This window comes from Tachypleus tridentatus, chromosome 13, assembly GCF_004210375.1.
Source record: "Tachypleus tridentatus isolate NWPU-2018 chromosome 13, ASM421037v1, whole genome shotgun sequence".
NCBI classification, from domain to species: Eukaryota; Metazoa; Arthropoda; class Merostomata; order Xiphosura; family Limulidae; genus Tachypleus; species Tachypleus tridentatus.
Window position 1 is genome coordinate 103,254,482 of NC_134837.1, and position 26,155 is coordinate 103,280,636.

At 34.9% G+C, this 26,155-nt stretch overlaps 1 protein-coding gene across 1 annotated transcript in view; it reads left to right on the top strand.

Annotated features, from left to right (window-relative positions):
• The window catches only part of LOC143239143 (cholecystokinin receptor-like), a 74,253-nt gene extending 70,935 nt beyond the window's left edge, over positions 1 to 3,318 (top strand). The window contains exons 4-5 of the mRNA XM_076479991.1: positions 1,240 to 1,410; positions 1,717 to 3,318. Coding sequence (XP_076336106.1) covers positions 1,240 to 1,410; positions 1,717 to 2,234 — 689 coding nt within the window. The 3' untranslated portion in view covers positions 2,235 to 3,318. The remainder of the gene's footprint in view (positions 1 to 1,239; positions 1,411 to 1,716) is intronic.
• Positions 3,319 to 26,155: the final 22,837 nt, after the last annotated feature.

Genomic DNA, 26,155 nt, shown 5'->3' on the forward strand with positions numbered 1-26,155 from the left:
TATTATTTTCAAATATATTTTATTTTCCCCAGATAATAGACTCGAACTACTTTTTTCTAATGTATTTTATTTTTTCTAGATAATAGACTATTCTTTTCTAATATATTTTATTTTCCATAGATAATAGACTAACTACTCTTTTCTAATATATTTTATTTTCCATAGATAATAGACTAACTACTCTTTTCTAATATATTTTATTTTTCCTAGATAATAGACTAACTACTCTTTTCTACTGTATTTTATTTTCCTCGATAATAGACTATAACTATTATTTTCTAATATATTTTATTTTTCCTAGATAATAGACTAACTACTCTTTTCTAATGTATTTTATTTCCCTAGATAATAGACTGTAACTATTATTTTCTAATGTTTTTTTTTATTTCCTGGGTACATCCCCGTCGCGCCAAACATGCTCGCCCTTTCAGCTGTGGGGGCGTTATAATGTGACGGTCAATTACTATTCGTTGGTAAAAGAGTATCCCAAGAGTTGGCGGTGGGTGGTGATGAAAAATGAAATATATAAGATATATTAGTCCAAAGTAATTTAATACCTTTTTGAGTGAAACAAATTTTGAACATTTTAAATTCAATTCCAGTTTTGTTTCATTAAAAATCTTAATATTTTGACTTTATATAAAGTTTATTTTTCTTCCAAAAGTATTTTTTTTAGTTCTTCTTTGTTTTCCAAGACTAAACTTATAGTCAAGATTATTATCGTATTTTTATTTCACAGATTTTAATTACATATTTTTGATGAAAGAATATGACTCATTGTATAAAGCTTCTTTCCGATAAAGATCTATTCTAGCAAGTCAAAACGTCGCCGCCAAATAAGCTCAAACAAACACCAGAAACTTCTTTACATTTGTGGTTAGGAATTTCTATTCATTATGGGGCCTGGCATGGCCTAGCGCGTTAAGGCATGCGCTGCGTAATCTGAGGGTTGCGGGTTCGCGCCCGAGTCGCGCCAAACATGCTCGCCCTCCCAGCCGTGGGGGCGTTATAATGTGACGGTCAATCCCACTATTCGTTGGTAAAAGAGTAGCCCAAGAGTTGGCGGTGGGTGGTGATGACTAGCTGCCTTCCCTCTAGTCTTACACTGCTAAATTAGAGACGGCTAGCACAGATAGCACTCGAGTAGCTTTGTGCGAAATTCAAAAAAAAAAAAAAAAAACAAATTTCCTAGATTATAGACTCTAACTACTCTTTTCTAATGTATTTTATTTTCCCTAGATAAATATAAATGTCGAGAAAGTTGGCCTAACATCGCTCTAGAACGTCTCTTTAATATCCTTCTGGACCTGCTCCTTCTTGTGGTGCCGCTGTTCATTATGGTCGTCACTTACTCTCTCATCACAGCCACTTTATGGAGAGCTATGCACGCCCTTGTTACGTTCGATAAAGGTTACTCCTCCTTGTCTTAGCTGTCGTTTACCTGTATTATGTTAATATAGAGTAACCTGATATTCTTAATCGAAAACAAATACTTCTAATTGTTACGGTAGTGAGTTGCGTGCATATAATTTTGTCAGTAATTTTCATCGACCATAGAACTGTTCGTGTTTTTATTTCTCATTTTATTGTTAAAATTATTATTTCTTTAACTAAAGTATCATACAGTCACATATTGAGAAGAGTAAATATTAACAACATTAATCATTTTTTTTATTTGTTTTTGTAAAGTTTCGCATTGCTTTGTACTCTTGATAGATGATGAAAATCCGAGTCCAATCAACGACCGCCAGATTTTAAATCGGAAAGCCTTACGTAGTATTCTCGTACGAACCGACCCTAATTCCCCATCTTCTTCGTCCAGTTGTGTACTGACCGATGACGCTCAAATCACACGAGGAACGAACATCAGATCAGTACAGGCTGTTTCCAATCAGGAGAGATCGCTCTCACAAAAACGACGTGTCATTAAAATGTTATTTGTTGTAGTACTAGAGTTCTTTCTCTGTTGGTCACCAATTTATGTTCTTAATACTATCACTCTTTTTAACCCTGTTGTTGTGTACCAGGGACTGGGTTACTACGGTATATCTTTCTTCCACTTACTGGCTTACACATCCTCTTGTTGTAACCCAATCACTTACTGCTTCATGAACTCCAAGTTTCGGGAGAACTTCAAAGCCATATTCGGCTGTAAGAACAACACCTGGAAGAAGTCACGCGCCGACGGTAGTCAGTGTGCAACGTTAAAAACCACTGTCGCCTTCCGAAAATGAAATAACTGTGTATTCAAGCACAAGTTTCGATAAATAAAACCTAGGCTTTACCGATGCTAAAAATGTCGGAATAAGGCTGTAAGGATTTTATAGTGACGATAGTGGATTTGTTAGGGTTGTCACGTACCACAAATATTTGAATTTAGTAATGCGTGTATGGAGTAGATACATTCGAACTTTCACTACATCACAGTATAAGGATCTTTACATTGTTAAAGAAGGCACACATTGTTCACAGCACTATCTCAGAGCATAGACAGTGGAATTATTAGACTAGTCACGCAACAGTAATATTATCTTGTTAGTATTCTCAGGAAGTTAAAACACTGTGGTTGTTTTGGGAGTGAAGAAACATTATTACTGTGAACACGGTCACTAGAACAGATACTATATTGCTAGTGTGTTAATTAAATAGAAATAATTTGTTATTGGATTTAATAGTATAGAGACATTGAGACTTCCAGTACGGTCACATAAAGAGATACTATATTGTTAGTATACTCGTGATGTACATAATATGGTTTTTATTAATCTTATGGTTTCTGATAACTGCATTCAATGTCTTTACGATTTCAAGAAGACTGGAATAGAACGAAAATAAAAATATACAAAATTCAAACATTATTTACACTCATGAAATGAAGCTATAATTTTTGTTCTTAGATTGCTTTAAATAAAACATGTTTATCCTTCTTATTTATCTCCCTAGGACTCCAGAAAGAGTTTTTTATAGCTAGTATGATTATTAAGAGTTTTACTACAATTTAATGAGTGTTTGAACATTAGCAAGGGTAATATTAAGAGTTTTAATGTAATTTAAGGAGTGTTTCAACATTAGCAAGGGTAATATCAAGAGTTTTTAATGTAATTTAAGGAGTGTTTGAACATTAGCAAGGGTAATATCAAGAGTTTTTAATGTAACTTCAGGAGTGTTTGAACATTAGCAAGGGGAATATTAAGAGTTTTAATGTAATTTAATGACTGTTTGAACATTAGCAAGGGTAATATCAAGAGCTTTTAATGTAACTTCAGGAGTGTTTGAACATTAGCAAGGGGAATATTAAGAGTTTTAACATAATTTAAGGAGTTTGAACATTAACAAGGGGAATATTAAGAGTTTTAATGGAATTTAAGGAGTTTTTGAACATTAACAATGATACAAACAATTTTTTTTAATTTTAAATTTTAATTTTTTAACTTTTTAAAAAGCTACAACTTTTTATAACCTGAGACTTTCAAAGTTGAAAGAGGTGCACTTCGAAATTCTGGGCAAAATAAAAAAATTGTAGCTCGTGACGTCCAAAGACCACTGATATAGGTGTAAACCGAAATGTTCGGTAGAATGAAAAAAGTATCACAAGGTTGTTTGTAGTCTTCATGGAAAATGTATTTCATCCTTTAGTCAGCACTGAAGAACGTAAGAAAAATAAGCAGTCTGTTAGAGTAGGCACTAAATACAGATATTCGAATTGTTGACTGTTATATAATTATAGCGTTATCATTATTAGCATGCTTATTGCACACAAGTAACATGGTAGTTAGTACTGTAGTTGTCATTACTTCACGAAGTGCACATATTGAGATTGTTAGTATTGTCACAATGTAGAGACATTACGAATATCTGTGCAAATGTGAGCTAGAGACAGAGATGCCAACCATTACGATTTCGGTGTATACATTACGACTATACGCTCATACAGACAAATATTACGACTTGTTGCAACTCCCAAATTATTATATATTATATAGGTCTTTAAAATAAAGTGATAAATTGTTCCCCCCAGGGCTTGAAATGGGTGAAAAGAAAATTTCTAGTGAGATACAAATAAATTTTGATAATAGATAAAAGACATAGTCCAAATCGCTACTTGCGATAATCATGTTTGTGCTTGAAATAACAAAAAATATTTGTATCTCCGACGTCTACCAATAATTTGAGTGCGGTGCTTCTCTATACTGGGTACGTGGGGAAATTCATAGTTACATCATCAGTGATTTACAGCCAATCAGCGCTCGCGTAGATGGGTATTTCTCGTTTTCTAAGCGGCATAGAAACACCAATGCGATCGTTCACAAGATAGAAAAAAAGAGGCCTCGTTCACCAGGTTGTCTTGTTTCTGGTAAATCTAAAAGAACTAAAACTGTGAATTAAAAATTTAGGAAAAAGTATAGTACAAAATATCCGGTAATTGCATCAAAAGTCAGTGACAGTCATGCGTTTTGTACAGTTTGTCACATTGATTTTTCTGTGGCGCATGGCGGGATAAACGATTGTTCCAGACATACAAAATCAGCATCTCACCAACAAAAGGCTGAGGCGAAGACAAAAAATGATACAGATAACGACATTTATGAGTAAGAATTCAGAATATGAAACCACAAATGCAGAAGTGAGGTTCACGCAATTCGTCATTGCTCATAATTTACCCCTAGCTGTAGCCGATCATGTAGGACATCTATTCAGAAACATGTTCCCAGACTCTGATACAGCGAAAAATTATGGCTGTGCAAGAACCAAAACTACAGCTTGGGTTGTGAAGACGACAAAATGATTTGAAGCATACTTACTAAAAGTGTTTACAGTTTAGCCACAGATGGATCCACGAAAATAGATGACTCAAAACTGTATTCAGTGGTTATACGATATCTGTACGGGCTCTGTCTACAATCATTACGCTCAGTCATTTGAAATAGTTGGCATCTCTGGCTAGAGATGGTAGGAATGCTATTACGATATTGACATGCAGTTATTGCAATTGATTTTCAGCTTCACTTTACATTAATACCTGTAAACAAAATAGTGAAGGACTAAACAGTGTTAAATCTAATCAAATATTTCAATTAACGTGTAATTAAGTGTAATATTACAGTGAAGAGAACAAATGATGATGGAACCATCAAGTTCAAAGCATATCATATTATTAACAAACATATATATCACTGCTCCATGATAAGTGAAAATACCACAAATCAACAACAACGTTAATAATTTTAAGGATTATGGGGTATGAGGGAGTACGAGAACTTTATCAACCCTAAAATAAGTATATATATGACTAAAAGGTTTATGACATATAACATTTGATCAACTAATAATTATTGTGTTTTCAATCGATGAAGTATTTTTTACTGTATTCTTTCACATCTATATATCTAAGTGGATATTTGTCCTTCTATCTATCATATGTTTTTCCGATAAACCATAATAAATAAAGGGAAGTTTGCCTTTTCTGGTTTCCAAACTCTCAGTTTGTTTTGCTATATTTGTTGATTTTGATAATCTTTCTCGCACCTGAAAAGAGTGCATTTGCTAAAATTCTTTGAGCCATTGACCGATAATATTCAAGCAACTAATAAATATTGTACTTTGTTAACTGAATGTGATAAAATATGTATGTATTGCATTCGTTAACATATATCTATCTTTGTAAATATTTGTCTTCTACCTGGTGAACGATTACGAATAAAGTGAAGATAACCTCGTTGGATTCAATATCGTTTGTGTGTGTGTGTTGTTTCTTGATAGATCACAAGTTTGTTTGTTTATTCGATTCTGATAACAAACACATTCAAGATCTTTGTCTTTCAAAACCTAAAAAAAAATACAAAATCTAAACACTATTTACACTCAATAAATGAAGTTATAATTTTTGTTCTTAAATTATTTTAGATAAAACATTTTTATCATTCTAAAATCTCTCTTCAGAACTCAAAAAACTACATTCAGCAAAAAATACGAAACAAACCTTACTGAAAATTGTGTCTGACATTCTAAACGAAACAGAAAAGTAGATAAACACAAAATATAAAAAATAACCCATGTAATCTGAGCTACTGCTACTAGGATGATCATACCTATTTATTGGATTATAAAAAATAAAAAGGCGACATAAATTATCATAGCTATCAGTTGACCCACGGAAGGTTATAGGGTAGCATAAATTATTTTGGCTATCCAATGAGCCTTAAAAGGTAAAAAGGAAGAATTGATAATCATAGCTATTTGTTCAAACATGATAGATAAAGGGGCAACTTAGATTATCATAGGGATTTACAAGTGATACTAAAAATATTTAAAAAGTGCTCTTTAACGTTAATCATTACATGATTTTTCACTATGAGGATACAGATGTGACCAAGTATATTAGTTATCCATTCTTTGTTCAATACTATAGACCTTCTAAAAACTTAGGCGAAGAACAGAAACAATGTTGATGTGTCATTATGGGCATACCGTCGCACAGATGAAGCCCATGTTTGGTTCTGCAATTATGAAAGCAGAGAAGAACAAAATTTCTCCAAAACTGTGCTTACGTGTAGAAATTCTGAAAAGAAAATTGTTTGGTCCCAGAACAGAACACAGTACAATTCATATAAAGTCTTTGTTTTTTCTATTCTACAATAACAGTCATACTTTTGTCTTCGTTAATATAACAGAAGTTATTCTACGCTCAAACATAGTCCCACAATTACCAGTTGAGTCCATATTGGACTTCTGAAACTCGTATTGATAAACTGTTTATGCACCGACTTGTTTGTGCGCCCATTATCTTTTTGGTTATAGGGCCCCATGCGACCTAGCAACACAAAAATGAAAACACAAATACTATCTATAATGCCTCTCGGCGTGAATTCCTATATGTGGTGAGGGGACCTCCCAGGGAAGGTTCTGTTCTTTCAGTTTACCTCCTCTGAGATCTAAACATCCACCTATGTGTTTGACGTACGTGGTGACCCGTGAAGGGGAAGAGAGGATCCTGATGGATGAGGGGTCCAACCTTGACACACCACTTTTGCCTTGAATTCCTGTAGACGGGCGGCCTTGGCGTGTTCCCTTTGGTCTGATCGACTGGTCCACTTGGGCTAGTGTCAACCACCAACCTGGTGGTTACCAGAGTTGGATGTTCTCAACAGGTGTTGTGGACATTGTATCTGATGCTAGTGTTTGGGTACAATGCCCACAAAACCCTAGCGTAGCATTAGTGTCCTTGTTTGGCATTGTAGTGCGTCCCCCTCGTCCATGGTGGGTGGGTTCAGTGGGCACCGAAATATTCCTTTTTTTTATTATGGAGCATCCAAATAACAAATAAAATAGTGAAAAACAGTACATAGGTAAACAACTACGTCTTAAAGATTCTGAGCAGCAATCTTCAACATCTGTAACGCCTGTTGTACCTCATTTTTTTATACTATATTCTCTTTCAGACAAACCTTTAGCGCAAATGTCTCCCTTTTTCATTCAGAAGGGAATAGAGGGACCTGCTGGCTCTCAAAGTCAGTAAAGAAGCTTTGCTCTGGTGACATATTGCTGGAAACATCCACATCTCAACACAGTGAACCTCTGTTACATTCAAATGCAATTGAGGATATACCTATAGATGTTACACCTCATGCTACTTTGAATCCATCACGAGGAGTTATTGTGGAGAGGGATTTGAAAAACATATGATTTCTCCAAGCAAGGAGTTTCTGCAGTGAGGCGTATCTCCACTCGCAAAGAGGAAATTATGGTGCCGACCAATGTCCTCATTCTGACATTTACGTCACCACGTCCACCTGCCACCATCAAGGCACGTTATCTTAATTGCAGGGTTCTAACATACATTTCCAACCCTCTCAGATGTTTCCAGTGTCAACAGTTCGGTCACTCGAAGATGTCATGTCGTGGTTCCTTGACGTGTGCTCATTGCAGTGGCAAGGACCATGATGTCTATGAGTGTGAAACGGACCTTCATTGCGTCAATTGCAATGGCTCTCACCCGTCCTACTATCGTTCTTGCCCTAAATGGTTGGAAGAAAAAGAGGTGCAGCGTTTGAAAACCTATTCTGAGGCTCGAAAATTGCTGTCCACCACCTTATCTCGGACGTATGCTGCTGCACTTCTTTTCACAGCTACTGTGAGAGTGCATACGGATCTCTCTGTGCATCCTAATGAATCTTTTTCCAAACAAATGAAAAGTCGTTTGACCTCCATGGTAAAGAAAGTTGATGAATCAACTTCGACACCCATCTATGTCCTTTCCATACATTCCAACAAATCCCAAGATTTACTTCCTTTGGTTCCACATACAGGAATTTCCTTGGATATATCTTCTTCTCCCACCCCAAGGTGCAAAATCATTCTTTTACGTCCTCAGTCGCTGAAATCCTTTTTCAACAGCAAAGACGTGCCCAATCGACCCAGAGGAGGATCCATGGAGGTCGATAGACCCCCTCAAATAAAGACAGTAAAGAAAAAATACGCGGTCGTAAACAGAAAGGTTCTCCACCCAATTCGCCTACATATAAATAAAAATGGCCAGCTTGATACAATGGAACTGTCAAGGTTTACGTTCTAATCTGGATGACATCAAAATACTGATTGCTTCCTACCATCCTGTATGTCTTTCTTTACAGGAAACATTTCTGAAACCTGCCGATACAGTCACCTTTCAGCAGTTTTCTTTGTACAGAAATGACAGGCTGTGTGATGGACGAGTGCATGGAGTGGTAGCACTGTTGGTTGATCAACATGTGCCCACCCTGTCTTTGCCACTCGACACACTCTTGGAGACCGTAGCACTCCATGTTTCCTTGGGTCGTACCATCACTGTCTATTCTCTCTACCTGTCGCCTAGAGAGACCTATGATCAATCAGACCTTGATGCTTTCATTAAATAGTTGCCGTCTCCCTTTTTAATCCTGGGGGGACTTTCAGGACATAATCCCCTCTGGGGAAGTGTTGATATTGATAGGAGGGGTTGTTCCATAGAGCATATGCTCTCTTATCACAACCTTTCTTTTCTCAGTACTGGGTCTCCTACTTATTTTCATTCACATAGTCTGTCCTCTACTGCTGTTGATCTCTCAATTTGTTCCCCTTCATTATTCTTCCATTTATCATGGAGAGTTGACAGTAATCCACGAGGCAGTGATCATTTTCCTATAATATTCAGAGAGACTGGTTTTGGTCGATGCCACCCAAACCGCGTGCCCCGTTGGAAGCTGGATCAAGCAAACTGGCCCTCTTTCACTGCTCTCGCAGAACATGATCTTGCTATTGTCTGTAAGCCATCAATAGACGACTGTGTAGAAACAGTAACTGACTGTATTGTACAAGCAGCTGCTCAATGTATTCCTAAAACCTTGACATGTTTTACACGATATCCTCATCAGTGGTGGAATCCTGTTTGCCACAGGGCACGGAAAGCTCAGAAACGGGCCTGGAATACTTTTTATAGGTATCCCACACTCTCGAACTGCATCACGTTTCAGCAGGCCTGTACACGTGCTCGGCGGGTAAGACGTCAAAGCCAGAAGGACTTTTGGATTAAATTCACAACCAGCATATCTTCTACTACCAATTCCAAAGTCATATGTGACAAAATTCAAAAGGTCAGTGGGCAATATAATTCTGTTCCCCTCTCGATCCTGCTCTCTGATGGCCAGGAAGTAGCTGATACCCGGAGTATCGCTAGTAATCTAGGTGAAAGCTATCGCCAGGTACCTAGCACTTCTGCTTTTTTCTCTACCTTCTTCGCCATCAAACCTCGGGCAGAGCGATCACCTCTCTCCCTTCGAGCTGATTGTCTCTATGACTATAATCGTCCGTTTACACTGGTGGAACTCAAACTGGCCCTTCATCGGTCTGGCAGTACATCGGTCGGACCTGATGGTGTACACTTAAAATGGTGCGCCATCTGTCTTCTGCTTTTCTTGCTATTCCTCTGATTGTTTTTAACCGGATCTGACAGGAGAATGTTTTTCCTATGCCTGGCGCCAAGCTATTGTCCTACTTTTCTCTAAGCCTGGGAACGATCCCAAGATTCCTTCAAACTACCGTCCAATTGCTTTGATAAGCTGTCTCTGTGAGGCCTCAGATAGGATGGTTAATGCTCGTCTTGTTTGGTTACTCGAATTAAACAACCTTCTCTCGCCCACCCAGTGTGGGTTCCGATGACACCGCTCCACCGTGGACCACCTGATTCGACTTAAACAGTCGATCACAGAAGCCTTTCTCAAACGATAACATCTTGTATCAATATTCTTTGACATTTAGAAAGCTTATGATACAACATGGAAGTATGGCATTTTGCGAGACCTCCATATATATGGGTTACGTGGCCATTTGCCCATTTTTATTAAACATTTTTAATGGACAGTAGATTCCAAGTTTGTGTGGGTTCGACACTTTCCCGTTCTTTTTTACAGGAACTTGGAGTCCGTCAGGGCTGTGTTTTGAGTGTCACCCTTTTCAATATAGATTAATGCCATCACTGAACAGCTCCCTCTTACTGTTTAAAACAGGACCTATGTCGACGACTTTCACATCTCATGTCAGTCATCGAACATGAGGTGTATTGATCGATAGCTACAGACTGCCCTCAATCGTTTACTGAAGTAGACCACAGCAAACTGTTTTAACTTCTCTCTTTCTAAAACCGTTTGCATGCACTTTTTTATGCCAATGGGGTATTCACCCCGATTCTGAACTCTGTATTGGTGAAATTGTGCTGCCTGTGGTCCCTGAGATAAAGTTCTTGGGGCTTATCTTTAACGATAAGCTGACCTTTATACCACACATGAAGCAGCTACGGGTCAAATGTAAAAGAGTACTGAGCATCCTCCGTGTCCTCTCTTCCACCAGTTGGCAAGCGGATCGATGTTCTATGCTAATGATATATCGTGCTCTTATTCGATCGAAACTCGACTATAGATCACTGGTCTATGGCTCTGCCAGAACTTCGGCCTTAATGATGCTGGACCCCATTCATCATCAAGGACTTCAGCTCTGTACTGGGACTTTCCGCACTTCCTAAGCTCAGAGCTTATACATAGAGTCTCATGAACCTTCTTTGCACCTCCGCCGTTTGCAGCTGTCTTTACTATATGCTTCGAAACTTCCTTCCTTACTAAAGCATCCCACCTGAGGTTGTGTTTTCCTTCCTCGGTGGGCCATACTTTTTCAGACCAGATTGTCTGTCATTGCTCCTTTTGGCCTTCGTATTCAAGCACAGTAGGATGAATTGGGTCTGTCCTTGGATAACACTGCTGTATAAACTGGTCAGCTTATCCCACCATGACTTCTTAGAGTTCCAAATGTGACTTATCTTTAAGTCACCTGAGAAAATCAGACTCTCCTGATTGGAAATACTGTCTGCTATTTGCTGAACATCTTTCGAACCATCCTTTCATTCCTATTTATACAGATGGTTCAAAATCAGGTGGCTGTGGGCTCAGCCATGATTTGTTGTAGTTCGGTGGTTGCACGCAAAATCCCCTCTACAGCTTCTGTGTTCACTGCTGAACTGTATGCCATTTCTCTTGCCCTGGATAACATGGAAGCTAAGCAGTACTCAAACTGCACTATTTATACTGAGTCGCTTAGTTCTATAGTAGCCCTGGAATCGTTTCATGTTAGTTCACACCTTGTTCTCGCCGATATTCAAAACCGACTGGTCCATTTATCTTTAACATCTACTTCTATTCAGTTTTTCTAGATACCAGGCCACGTTGGTATTCGCGGGAATGAGCTCTCCGACACCGCAGCTAAATCTGTCTGTTCTGGCACTATCACTGCTGTGCCTGTTCCATACATGGACTAAGGTCCTGTATTCAAGGCTCCGTGGCAGTTGGCAGCCGACTTGGAGTTAGCGACGTGAAAATAAGCTTTTCCAAATTAAACCCTATATTGGACTTTGGCCATCTTGCTTTCGTAAGAATCGGAAAGAGGAAGTTGTTCTAACTAGACTACACATTGGTCCCAGTTTTTTAACACGTCGTTTTCTTTTATCTGGAATTGATGCACCAGTGTGTAGTCTGTGTGATACTCAGATCACAGTAAACCACATTTCACTTTCTTGCTATCATTATGACTCTCAACGACGGTTCCATTTTAACCATATTCTGTCCCAAGGTTTGTCCATAACATTAGACAGTGTTATTAGTGATGGTGACACTGTCCACCTTGGAAATGTTTTTAGTTTGTTAAAGGCCATTAATCTTTTAATACCATTAAAGTTTTTTTTAATTTATACATTAGACCTTTTTTAATGAGATTCCCTTTTAAGAATCAAAGTCCGTCTTGTTCGATTTGAAATTAGAAAATGGCCATAATGTCAAATAACTTGGAACCAGGACTGGAAAGGCCAACTTCAGGTGCCTGACAGTGGTTTTTGTACTATCGTGTGAGTGTTCCTGGTGAGTTATGATAATTACAATTATGCTAAAAAAAGTCCTTTACAACTTGTATTACTGTAGTTTTTCTCTTAACGTTGTAGACTAGATGTAAACATTGGTTTTAATGCTATTTATGTTTTAATTTTGTTTTGTTTTACCTCAATTTTCTTTTTTGAATTTTACTAAATTTACTTTAATTTTAACTTTTTACCGGATGTTTGGCGCAGATAGCCAAGCTGCTTTGTGTCAGAAAAAAAAACACCAACCATCTATAATGCAATTAGTGCTAATAATTACTGCTTGGGTCTTCCTCTATGTTTTGCATACAAAATGAGTGATTTCGCCCAAGGTTTTGGACAATTCTTTAGGTTCAATGCATAATAAACAAAACACGTTACTTAATAGGATGTAAGATATGGACTCCACCACAGTGAAAAACACGTCGGTAATTTGAAGGCCAATTGAAATTTCCTTATGATAACTGTACTGACCAATCATTTCATGTCAAAGGACTAATTGGATATCAAATGTACTGAAATGCAATTATTTTGTAATAATGGAGCAACGGATGGTTATTTTCTAATTTGTATACGAAACTAGTCGAAGCTTCTTTTATGCACTATTTAAACGAATCATTTTATTGCTGTTAAAGCTTACTTTAAAATCTGTTCCAGTAAAATGTGTTAAATCTATTGTTTAAATTTTTTTCTGACGTTTTACGTATATTTTTCATTTGCACAGAGTAGCATGAACACTCGAAAAACAGTCTTTTTTTTTTGTCTATCTTAAATGTGTTTTGTATATACTTGCAAGAACTTTCTACTCTAATAGCTCTATAATTGGAAAAATGAGGAGAGCCTTATGATTAGGGAACCTCTAAATGTGTTTTACGTAGATGCTAGCTTGACATTAATAATTTTCAATTAATATATAAAGTGCCTTAAATTGTGCTTATCATAGGAACTAACAAAATCATTTTTCAGAACTGCTGAGATTATAATTGATAAAAATATAATAAATATATTTTATAAGGTCGAGTAAAATGAAGTTGACAAACCCGGATCGAAAGGCTTAACAGCTTACATCTCTTGAATTTGTTCTTATGACAACTAATTCAATATTTAATGTTTCGAACCTTTTGATTTTTGTTCCTATGAAAGCTAATTGAATATTTAATGCTTGGCATCTTTGAATTTTTTTTCCTCTTGCAATCCGTTTAAAATATCATGATGTATGTATTTTGAATGTTGTTTGTATAACAATTGAATGTACATATAAATGTTCATTTTTCTTGAGTTTTCCTCCTACGATAACCAATAACATTTCTAATGGATTTTACCTCTTTTAACTTTTCTTTTATGACAACCATCTCTAAATACTTCGATTATCATATTTCAAGAATACTTTCCCTTACGATTATCGGTTGCATATTAATGATTCAACTTTTTTGAGTTTGTTCATGTTAACTCAGATTAAATATTCATTCGCTCACATCTTTTAAACTTTTCAGTTCATGAAACATGATGTATAAGGGGTGAATGTCATCAGCTTTATATATTTATTTATGCGATAACTAACAGTAACCGATGTCTCATAAATGTGTATAAGTTCATTATTTAATAGGATAACGCCATTAATTTAATTATTTTATCTTTTAATTCTAAGTTTTCTTATTTCACTAAGTAACCTTTTAACCATAAGCTTTAGTACTCACTATGTCAAAGGCATGTTGTACGAATGCGCATTATAGATTCGAATAGAATTTATTATTTGAACCATTTAAAACTTTGTACTTTCAGTTTCGTTTTATGTTCTAGTGAACGCTCCTGAAGAAGCTGTGAAGCTCAACATTGAGTGTATTATTAAATAAAAACAACATGTTGGTGCTATAAGGTCGTTTATTTCTAGTATTAATAAGTTGTCTTAAAATCCATTCAAGATACAACCTAACACTGTTTTTGCGCAAGTCAAAACTCTAGAAGAAAGTGTAAGTTACTACTTTATCCTTAAAATAAAAATGTTTGAATGGTAAAAAACAACTATTTGGACTAAAGCATTTATAATGATGACCTTCAATCGATGTTTTAAGTAGGAAGAATCCTCTATCTGGTGTAGTTATTTTGTTTTTAAATGTATGATGTTCTTTCACATATTAAGTTATTTAAAGATCTCCGCTAGAAATTAATTGTGGAATAAACTGTTTACAACAATTATCTGAATTGTCATTGGTTACCTGTTTTTAAGTTATTTAGGATCATGACTTAGCAAAAAGTCATTTGAATTATCATTGGTTAATTACAGATGTCGCTGTTTAATTTGAATAGTGTTGATTATTAATAAATTTCAGAATAAAAATTTGAAACATAATTGGGCAATCTTGGTTTTGTTTAGAACAGAATTAGCTAATTTCTACAGAAACTTATCAACCGAAGTACTATGTGGTAACCCTGGTGAATTGAAAGAAATTTTTCACCTAAAACAATCAAAAGCATTCCTAATGAACTAAAATACATTTTTCACCTGAGGAAATGCGTAACATCTCTGGTAAATTATAACTTCTCATTCTAAGATAAAAAATAACAACACTAGTAAACTAATCTTCTTTATCTGATACAACGTGTAGCATAACTGGTGAATTAAAACTTCTCTTCTTTGAGGAAATGTGCAGCCCCCTTGACAAATTGAAACTTCTCTTCTGAGGAAATGTGCAGCCCCCTTGACAAATTGAAACTTCTCTTCTGAGGTAACATCTGACATCGCTGGTAAATTAAAGGTCATGATCTCTTGATCTTTACCCTTTATCAACGTTAGTTGTTAGTACTCTGGGAAAACATTTGATTTATCGTTTGGAAAGTCACTTAATATACTCTTGATGAAAGAGACAAAAGTCCATTACTGATATGGTTTTGAAACTTATATATCGCTCATGTGGGACAACGTTAAGTCTTCAGATTTATAATGCTAAAATCAGAGGTTTGATTACTCTTGGTAAACACAGCAGACGACGAGCTGTGGCTTTTCTATAACAAAGAACATCCATAAACATATGTCGGTTGTAAGACAACGACAGTTTAACTATTATTAATACGTTTTCAAAAAAATACTCATTCAATATATCATTAGTTTATTTTTAAACTTTAAATTCTGTGGTGAAATAACTATTACTTTTATTAATATTGGTTTCGAAGCTTTATTATCCCTATTAAAGTAACGCTTATTTGTTACTAATGTGATTTAGAAATTTGAATTTCCGTATTTCTCGTGTTTGAACACTAATGTTTCGTCCTCCGCTGATACAGCGGAAAGTCTACGAATTTACAACGATAAAATCAGACGTTTGATTCCCCCTCGGTAGACTCAGCAGCTTGCTCATTGTGGCTTTGCTATGAGTAAATCCACACCCACTAATGTCTCTTGCGTTTAACTATCTTCTTTATATTTTAAATTTCACGTCTAGCCACAAGTACCACAAAATAATTTTAGCGCGCTATCTTTTCTCCCTTTTAAATTTTAATTATCGTGTTTCTGATACTACAAAAATTGTAAGGCTGACACTAATTTCTTTTAGCGAAACACGATTGGTATAATGTTTCATGTAGTCATTACGATCCACTGACTTTGTTTATTTTTGTTTAAGAAAAAAGTTTGTTGACTGAAATTACGGATATTATCATATCATACTTTAGCTGCTTGTTAAAATAAGCATCTTCTTCCAACACATTAATTTTCATACAGAATTAAATAATTTTGAAAATGAGAATCCTATTAACATTAATAACAATATTTCACGACTGAAAGACAGGAAGTAAATGCACCTCAAGATTTTTTTTAACATTTTGGACATAAACAAGACAGTTGTGTTATGTATTCAACCGAATAGTTTATCTTCCCATTGTAGAATTAAGCTGTCCTAGAGTTGTAGATCAATCAGAGATAAAAACATTAAAATGGAACTATACACATGAAACACGTTGGCAAAGAAGACTTTCTTACAAGAAAACATAACATCGTATTTCGTACGACGAAAGAAATCAAATAAGCTGATACACTTGAGACTATTAAAACTTGACAGTCTCGTGTATATTTGGTGGACTTAATGTGTATTTTCATGGAACTAACTGAAACTGATATATTCATTAATAACGAGCAGTTTTAACTTCAACGAAAGATGTTTTTTCTAATGCGACCCGAAATAAGTCAAGAAGCTACGTTATGGTTGTGTTCATAGTTTGCATAGGAAGTCAATCTTATTCGCACATTACTTGTGTGCACAAAATATCCAGAGTTTCGGCATGTTAAAAGTTTTATATGAAAAGTGTGCACAAAATATCCAGGGTTTCAACATGGTAAAAGTTTTATATGAAATGTGTGCACTGAACTAATAGATATTAATGAATCGAGTAAATTCTCAAGTCAACTGAATTATTTTTCAATTAGTTATAATTATACTTTCCATGTTACTTTGTCAATGCAATGTTTTTAAGTGTAAGGCTTACGGGAATGCAAACAACTATTTCTTCCGGTTAGATGAACATAAAGAATCAGAAGCATCTAATTTAAACAGCAAAAATGTAATAAAAATATTTCAACTCTACAGTATCTAACAACAACAAAGTTAGTCAGTGTAACACAAGTCATAGTGATGTGATGACAATATATACGATAATGGAGACATAATAAAAAGAGATTCCCCGTTGACAATATCTGATAACAACAGAATTATACACTGTAACTCGAATCATAGTAATGTTGCGATAACATATTGAGTAATAAAGACATAACACAAGAAAATTCACAGCTGACAATATCTGATAGCAACATAGTCAGTAGATATAAATCAGGCCGCAGATACAAAGAAAGAATTCTCGAAAGGAAAAAAAAACAACATAATTTTTAAAACTAAATCTCCAGTGGAAAACAGAAAAGCAGTTGTTAATACTTACTCTGAAAAAGACAGTACAGAATCAGCTAAAGAAACTAGTATAAATATAACCGAAATATTCCAAAGAGAAAGCTATAATTTAGAACAATACAACTGATAATATTTAAGTAATACGACTGAACAAGAAATTGTTTTAAAAAACAGCGAGAAATAATACCGGTCAAAATGGAGACTTGTAAACAAAATTTCGGAAACATTGAAGAGATTATACTTAAAATGATTATAAAACAAAAAGAACAACGAATTCGTTTATTGATTCTATTTCACAATTCAATTTATAGCAGAGGAACAATATTAAAACAAAGCCTGCATAGAGATTTGAAATAAAATAAAAATGAGCTAAAAGCTCTTGATTTAGAGATCGAAGATGATATTTCGTTATCAAAATCAATATTTTTAAATTTTGAAAAGAAGGTTAGAAAATTGTCTGAAAAGTTGTAAGTGATTTTTAAATATACTTACAACATAAGAGGTTTAATACACTAAATAAAGAAAATGTTCAGAAAATATCTTATTGGTAAAAAATATCAAAACATTGTAGATAGAAGGAAGAGATTATTCTTTTTATTTAAAAGGTTAAATGAAAAATAAGTATTTTTTTTCAATAAATAGTTTCAAAATTATATTTAATGTTATATTTATTTTTATGGCAGATATTGATATATAGAATATTATATGTTGTTTTACAAATATTAATAATCGATTACTTGAAAACGATATTGTGTGTTATGACACAGGAATTATACTATTGCAATAAGCTCATCTTCATCATTAAAAAGGTAGAAATATAATATAGTACATTCTCATACGAGTATAAATACCAATGATCACATGATTCACGCGTTATTTTCAAAATAGTTGAATATTATTTAAAAAAAAAATGCATTTAATGAAAGTTCATTTGCATTACAACTGAACATACGTATGCCAGTTGTTACCACTCGTTATATTGCAGTTCGGTCACAATTCATTTTCTGTCACATTTAATCACTTCATCCATAGACTCGATTGTATACACTTGTCACGTATTTTGGCAAAAATTCTGTATGTTATTTTCCATAAGCAATTATCTAATTTAGACTAATTGTCATTCAAAACACTTTCTTTTATTTGTATTAAAACAGTAGTTATTCAAAACGCTACTTTCTTTCGTTTTTATCAAACTGTTGTAAAAATGTTCACTATGTTTTGTTACTGATAATCCTATAATATATATATATATATCTTCTTCATTGTCAGTTACATTTCCACTGCTACTAGTTAATCCAACAGTATTAACAATGTGCTTACTTTGTATTGTACTCACAATTACTAATTATTTTAAACCCGTTTCATTTTCATTTTTCTGTAAATGAAGTATTAAAATTAACCTAAAACTGTTGTTTTCCTTTCTTACAATATCTGACACTTATCACATTATCTATCAACTACGAAAAAAAAACGGATGTATAGTACTATCTGGTAAGGTTTCTTTAAACCGGGGTTCCGCTAAATACTGTAACTCGCAGAGGGGAGAAATGGTTAGAGAAGATAAGGTTACGAAGGATTCTTGATGACGAGAAACCCACTCGAAGTAAAAGCGTATTAGGTCAACCTGAAGATGACCTAGAAAAGTTGAAACGTTGCTTTTTGCTTTATTAGCAAAAGTGTTTGGTACCTATACCAGCCCTTCTGACATACATTACCACGGAGGATATTACCTGTCATTTGCAGAGTTCCTCGACCAAAAAAAGTTGAAAACCAGTGATCAAGTAGATAAGAATTTAAGAAAAACAAATGGGTTTGAATTTCGCTCTAAGCTACTCGAAGGCTATCAGCGTTAGCCATCCCTCATTTCATAGTGTAAGACTAGAGGGAAGGCAGCTAGTCATCACCACCCAGTCCTGGGCTACTTTTACCCACAAATAGTGGGATTGACCGTCACATTATAACGGTAAGAATGTTTGGTACGACCGGGATTCGAACCCGCGACCCTCAGATTACGAGCCGAGCGCCTTAACCACCTGGCCATGCCCAACCAACGAAAAATAGAATTGTTAACTCACTTTTAGTCTTCGTTTGTTGTTTAAAGGATGCACAGGTTGTAATCAATATTTGCCCCCATATGTGCCAGTAGCTTTGAAGAAATAGTCGGAATTGCGTTGGCTATTTGGGCACAAAAAGATGTCATTATCGGCACCTTCGTCGTAAAGACAATATCCTTCACATAATCTCACATATACTTTAGACATCAGTTTCCTAAATACAGTGAACCGCAATTGTTTATCTGGTGTGGTTCATATTCTATTCAACTAGAAAAGTGCTTAAGTTTTTATGGATGCAATATATACCGGCTATGTAGGTTAAGACACAGGAAGCCAGTCATTTGGCAAAGTATTTTATTGAGTTAGGATCTGTTAAGTGGTAGTAAAGCTCAAATAAATACAGAATTCAATAGAATACACTGTGAGCCCACATTTGATATTAACTGACCTCTTTAGATTATATTGCTCGGTTATACTGATTGCGTAAGATGTTACAAAACATGTTATTGATTCTTATTTTGAAAGGTTCTTTCCAATTATTCACACCATTTGTTCATAGTAAATTCAACTTAAATTCAATTGCATCATTAAATAATTAATAAACTTTCTTATATTTCATATTGTGATATATTGTGACTTGTATATAAGTATAATCATTAGCTAGCTAAAGCTAATCTACTCATTTTGATCTGTAGCTTTCACATGGTGTTATCTCCAATACTAGCAGGATTCGTTCGATCATACTATTTTTTTTTATAAACCAAGAACACTCACGTGCCCATTAAAACATTATTGTGATTAATACAATTCATTAGAACCTTGTCGTTTGTCAACTTCAGTTGAAAAATTACATTTTTCTAAATGTTAGGAACATGAATATGCCATTTTTGGCTTAAATTATGCTATATGTAAAATGTGCTGCTGACACTGTTGTTTGTTGAATATTTGCGCAAGGTTACATGAGGGTTATCTGTATTCGTCATTCCCAGTTTTGAAATGATTGTTTAGAATAAAGTCAGCTAATCAACACTACCCCAGAGATGCCAACTATTTCAAATGACTGAGCGTAATGATTGTAGACAGAGCCCGTACAGATATCGTACAACCACTGGATACAGTTTTGAGTCATCCATGTCTGTGGATCCATCTGTGGCTAAACTGTAAACACTGTAAATAAGTATGCTTCAAATTATTTTGTCGTCTTCACAACCCAAGCTGTAGTTTTGGTTCTTGCACAGCCATAATTTTTCGCTGTATCAGAGTCTGGGAACATTTTTCTGAATAGATGTCCTACATGATCGGCTACAGCTAGGGGTAAATTATGAGCAATGACGAATTGCGTGAACCTCACTTCTGCATTTGTGGTTTCATATTCTGAATTCTTACTCATAAATGTCGTTATCTGCATCGTTTTTGTCTTCGTCTCAGCCTTTTGTTGGTGAGATGCTGATTTTGTATGTCTGGAACAATCGTTTATCCCGCCATGCGCCACAGAAAAATCAATGTGACAAACTGTACAAAACGCATGACTGTCACTGACTTTTGATGCAATTACCGGATATTTTGCACTATACTCTTTCCTAAATTTTTGATTCACAGTTTTAGTTCTTTTAGATTTACCAGAAACAAGACAACCTGGTGAACGAGGCCTCTTTTTTTCTATCTTGTGAACGATCGCATTGGTGTTTCTATGCCGCTTAGAAAACGAGAAATACCCATCTACGCGAGCGCTGATTGGCTGTAAATCACTGATGACGTAACTATGAATTTCCACACGTACCCAGTATAGAGAAGCACCGCACTCAAATTATTGGTGGACGTCGGAGATACAAATATTTTTTATTATTTCAAGCACAAACATGATTATCGCAAGTAGCCATTTGGACTATGTCTTTTATTTACTATCAAAATTTATTTGTATCTCACTAGAAATTTTCTTTTCACTCATTTCAAGCCCTGGGGGAACAATTTATCACTTTATTTTAAAGGCCTATACAATATATAATAATTTGGGAGTTGCAACAATTCGTAATATTTGTCTATATGAGCGTGTAGTCATAATGTATACACCAAAATCGTAATGATTACGCTCAAATCGTAATGGTTGACATCTCTGCTACCTATCAACAACTTATAGAATAGTTGGATTTGACCGTCACTCTCTTAACGCACCCTCGGCTTTTATTTTATTTTATTTTTTCAGTAACAAGTTCCAAACCACGAGCCCCCTGGTGGTACAGCGGTAAGTCTATGGATTTAAACGCTAAAAATCAGGGGTTCGATTCCTCTCGGTGAACTCAGCAGATAACCAGATGTGGCTTTGCTGTAAGAAACCACACACACGCGAACCACTAAACTAAAGACTATAGTCTACAAGCTAATTCTGTAACACAATTGTTTAACTTTCTCTGTTTATCCATATAGATAACTTAGATTATTTGTTTGTTTTCTTAGGTACAAAGTTACACGAATCGTTATCTCGGGCCCGGCATGGCCTAGCGCGTAAGGCGTGCGACTCGTAATCCGCGGGTTCGCGCCCGCGTCGCGCTAAACATGCTCGCCCTCCCAACCGTGGGGGTGTATAATGTGACAGTCAATCCCACTATTCGTTGGTAAAAGAGTAGCCCAAAAGTTGGCGGTGGGTGGTGATGACTAGCTGCCTTCCCTCTAGTCTTACACTGCTAAATTAGGGACGGCTAGGACAGATAGCCCTCGAGTAGCTTTGTGCGAAATTCCCAAACAAACAAACAAATCGTTATCTCGATTTTGCTCACTAGGGGTAATGAACAATGTATTTCTTGGCGTTATAAACCTTCAAGTTTAACGCTGAGTCATCTGGGAATATAAGATAAAATGTTATTGATCTTTAAATATCCATAAATATTCCAAAACATCATTTATAATATACTTAAACTTTTAAATAAACAATTAAAGCGTATGTTATTTTGGTGTTCAAGTTTTATATTTAAAAATTAATTCAATTCCTACAGACACTTTATTTCAGTTACGTTTAGTTCAAAGACCGGTGACTTTCATCTTACATTTTAAAATGTTTTATTTTATTATTATGCAAAAATCCCCAGTCTTTGATCATCTCGATGTTGAAATGTTGTGTGTTCATAAACCGAAGTTCTTTCTTCCCACTCTTTTCCTCAGCAGATAATTTCTCTTTCAAATTCACCCGTGTTTTTAAATCGATGCCGCAAAAAAGTTTCTAAATCATAATAAATACATTAATATATCTTTTTCTTACTTTTATTCTTTCAGGAATTAAAGTATAATTTTTCAGTCAAATCTAAAAGCACATCCACTAATGTCATGGTCTTAGATTTTCTGAGAATAAAGGAAAAACAGAGATATAAATTTTAAAACAGTATACGAATTTTTATGTGCTATTTTAAATTTTTGGTCATTTACTCTCTCTCGATTTTTCAAAACTTTTTATATATTTCCGTGTGCTGTACTTATTTGCTTGTTTTATAACTTCATGCAAAGCTATATCAAGAATATGTGTACATAGCAGTCTCTGAATTAAATTATTAGACTGGAGGGAAGGTGGCTCGTCAACAGTACCCAGCGATTACTCTGAATCAACCATTTTCTTACCAAATAGTAGGACTTCCTCATCATTCTTGTAACTTAACCAACATTGTGGAGTGAACAATGGCTCTTTAATTGGAGTAACCAACTTATATGTATTTTTAAATTTCTTAAAGGAAACCCTTTATATGTTGATTGGATAACAATTTTTATAACGATGCCTGTAAAGAAAGATTCTGCATAAATATGTATCGGAAGCTTCAAATTGTTAAAACAAAGGTTATACAAAATATTTATTTACAAATACTTACTGAAAATGTTGGGAAACCTTGTTATTCTCAAGTACTAACGACAAACGCTCTCTCTGAAGCAAAAATAATAATAATTTCAAGACCAGCGTTCGTTATTTTAAAATAAATATAATAATTAATTTGTTTTTTTTTTATTTCGGATATTTTTATACCACCTTACGGAAGTTGCGAGACATTTCCTGTTAATATGGATTCCATTAAATGAATTGGTTGATGTAGAAGATCAATTATAGTGATTGATTGATCTTTAGATCGTTAATGTAGAAAAAAAAATACACTGATCGGTCGATCTATATATCGGTGCACAGAATTAGTAGCATCCAAGAGAGGTGTTTCGAGACATGAATATTTCATAGCATTTTAAACTCTGAAACTAATACAATATAGATATTTATATATGTGTGAGTGTGTGTAGGGTTGTTTCAGATTTTGAAGACACAAAACATTGTCGAAACGTTATGCATTTTTTTTACTTGGTTAAATATGTAATAACGATTTTTTTTCGTTACCTAGTTAAGCTATCTTTAAACTTTCGTTTTTCCAAGTAGCTTTTCTCGTCATCAAATATGCAATCTCTACACACCACGTCATAGCTTCTGTTACTAACGTAACATTGGTCAAATAGGTTATACTATCTAATTAACCGACAAAAGAACTTTGTTCTACTTTTGGCAACATGTACAATGAAGAATTTGAAATTATTGCTATCTACTGCGAAGTATTAAAACTATATGTTAACGTGATCAGAGATTGCTGAGAGAGTTCACATTAAACATACATTATGGATAAAACAATAAAATTATATCTTAATGAAATTTCTATTTTTAATTGTTGTTGTTTTGGAATTTCGCACAAAGCTACTCGAGGGCTATCTGTGCTAGCCATCCCTAATTTTGCAGTGTAAGACTAGAGGGAAGGCAGCTAGTCATCACCACCCACCGCCAACTCTTGGGCTGCTCTTTTACCAACGAATAGTGGGATTGACGAATAATTATATTTTTGCATACTCGTAACAGCTCCACAACAATCAGTTTTGTTATGATCAGAATATACAATTTTATTTACCATCAAAAGGAACAGTAAAGATACAATAATCTGGGTCATATAAATATAGGTACAAGACTGAGATACATTACAATACTGAATATTATTATGAAGTACATGTTACTAAGTTAAATATAACATCAACTAGTACACAACAATTAGTAGAACATTTCCGTTGTAAACAACAATAAATAGAACGCTTTCCATCACTTCATTCTTGTAAACAACAATAAATAGAACACTTTCTGTCACTTCATTCTTGTAAGCAAAAATAAGCAGAACACTTTCTGTCACTTCATTCTTGTGATTACAACTACTAAATTTTCATTAAAACAGTTCAGTAGTCAGAAATATTAGTCAGTATTAATAACAACTAATAACAACAACCAAAAACAACTTAAATATTTTGTTTCCTTTATTATGTTGTTCGGAAACAGTAAACTGTTATAACTCTTTTTTTTCTAACGCGCGGAAATTAATTGATTATAGTGACTTAGCAGATAAAAAATAAATTTGTACTTTCTGTGTGAGAGCACATTTGTGAAAACATCAGTTCACTTGTGATTGAATAACTTATACATCCTCAGAACTTGACTAAAACACATCATAAGCACCATGAAAAAAACAAACTATCTTATGGTTTCCTCTTCATAATAATTAATATAAAAATTAACATGATAACAAAATTACCGTACTATATTATTGCACAAAAAAGTGGTACTTAAAAAAATAACCACAATACTGTGGGTAAAGAACAAAGAAATCTTAAAATATAACAAAGCTGATGGACTGCAAATATCTTCTCATTTCAATATATATATATATATGTATACACAAAGGACTAACGGCCACTGTGAAGTGTGAAAAAAGCTAGGTAATGACCTCAGTTGAACTTCTATATTGTTCCAGTTTTAAATACCAAAATTTTGCATCAAACTTTGACGACTTTTAGTAAGGTATTATCTATCATTCAAACAGAACTATTCTAACAGAATAAGGTTGTCAAACATGGTGTGTTGTTGTTTTCTTTAAGCAATAGTTTAGTCTTAGCGAACTGCCCCTAAGTGGCACAGCCATATGTAAGCGAACTTACAACACTAGAAATTGTGTTACGATACCCATGGTGGGCAGAGCACTGGTTGTCCCTTGTGTAACTCTGTAGTGAACATCAAACTTGATGAACTAAATCGAGAAGACTAATTTAGATTTGTTTTTGAATTTCGCGCAAAGCTACACTAGGGCTATCTGCGCTAGCCTTCCCTAATTTAGCAGTGTAAGACTAAAGGGAATGCAGCTAGTCATCACCACCCACCGCCAACTTTGGGGCTACTCTTTTACCAACGAATAATGCGATTGACAGTCAAATTATAACGTCCCTACGGCTGAAAGGTCGAGCATGTTTGGTACGACCGGGAGTCGAACCCGCGACTCTTGGATTACGAGTCGCACGCCTTAACCCACCTGGCCATGCTGGGCCAATCTCAGAGTAAGAAACATATAACTAAATTGTAAAGTATCTCATCTCAGAGTAACAAAAGTACGAAAAAAGTGTAAAATAACTCAAAATAGCAAAAGTTTAATTAAATGTTAAATATCTCAGCTCACATTAACAAAAATATGACAAGACTTCAGTCACAATATTTACAAGAGTTGTAGCACAGTTTGCCATCATACCTAGAATTTCGTTTCAAACTTTTTGGAATTTATCTGGCCATCAGACATGGAATCGCACCACAACTTTTGTAAAAATTGTAATACGGCTAGATATTAGACGCAGAATCGCACCACAACTTTTGTAACAATTGTAACACGGCTAGGCGTCAGACGCAGAATCTCACCACAACTTTTGTAACAATTGTAACACGGCTAGGCATCAGACGAAGAATCGCACCACAACTTTTG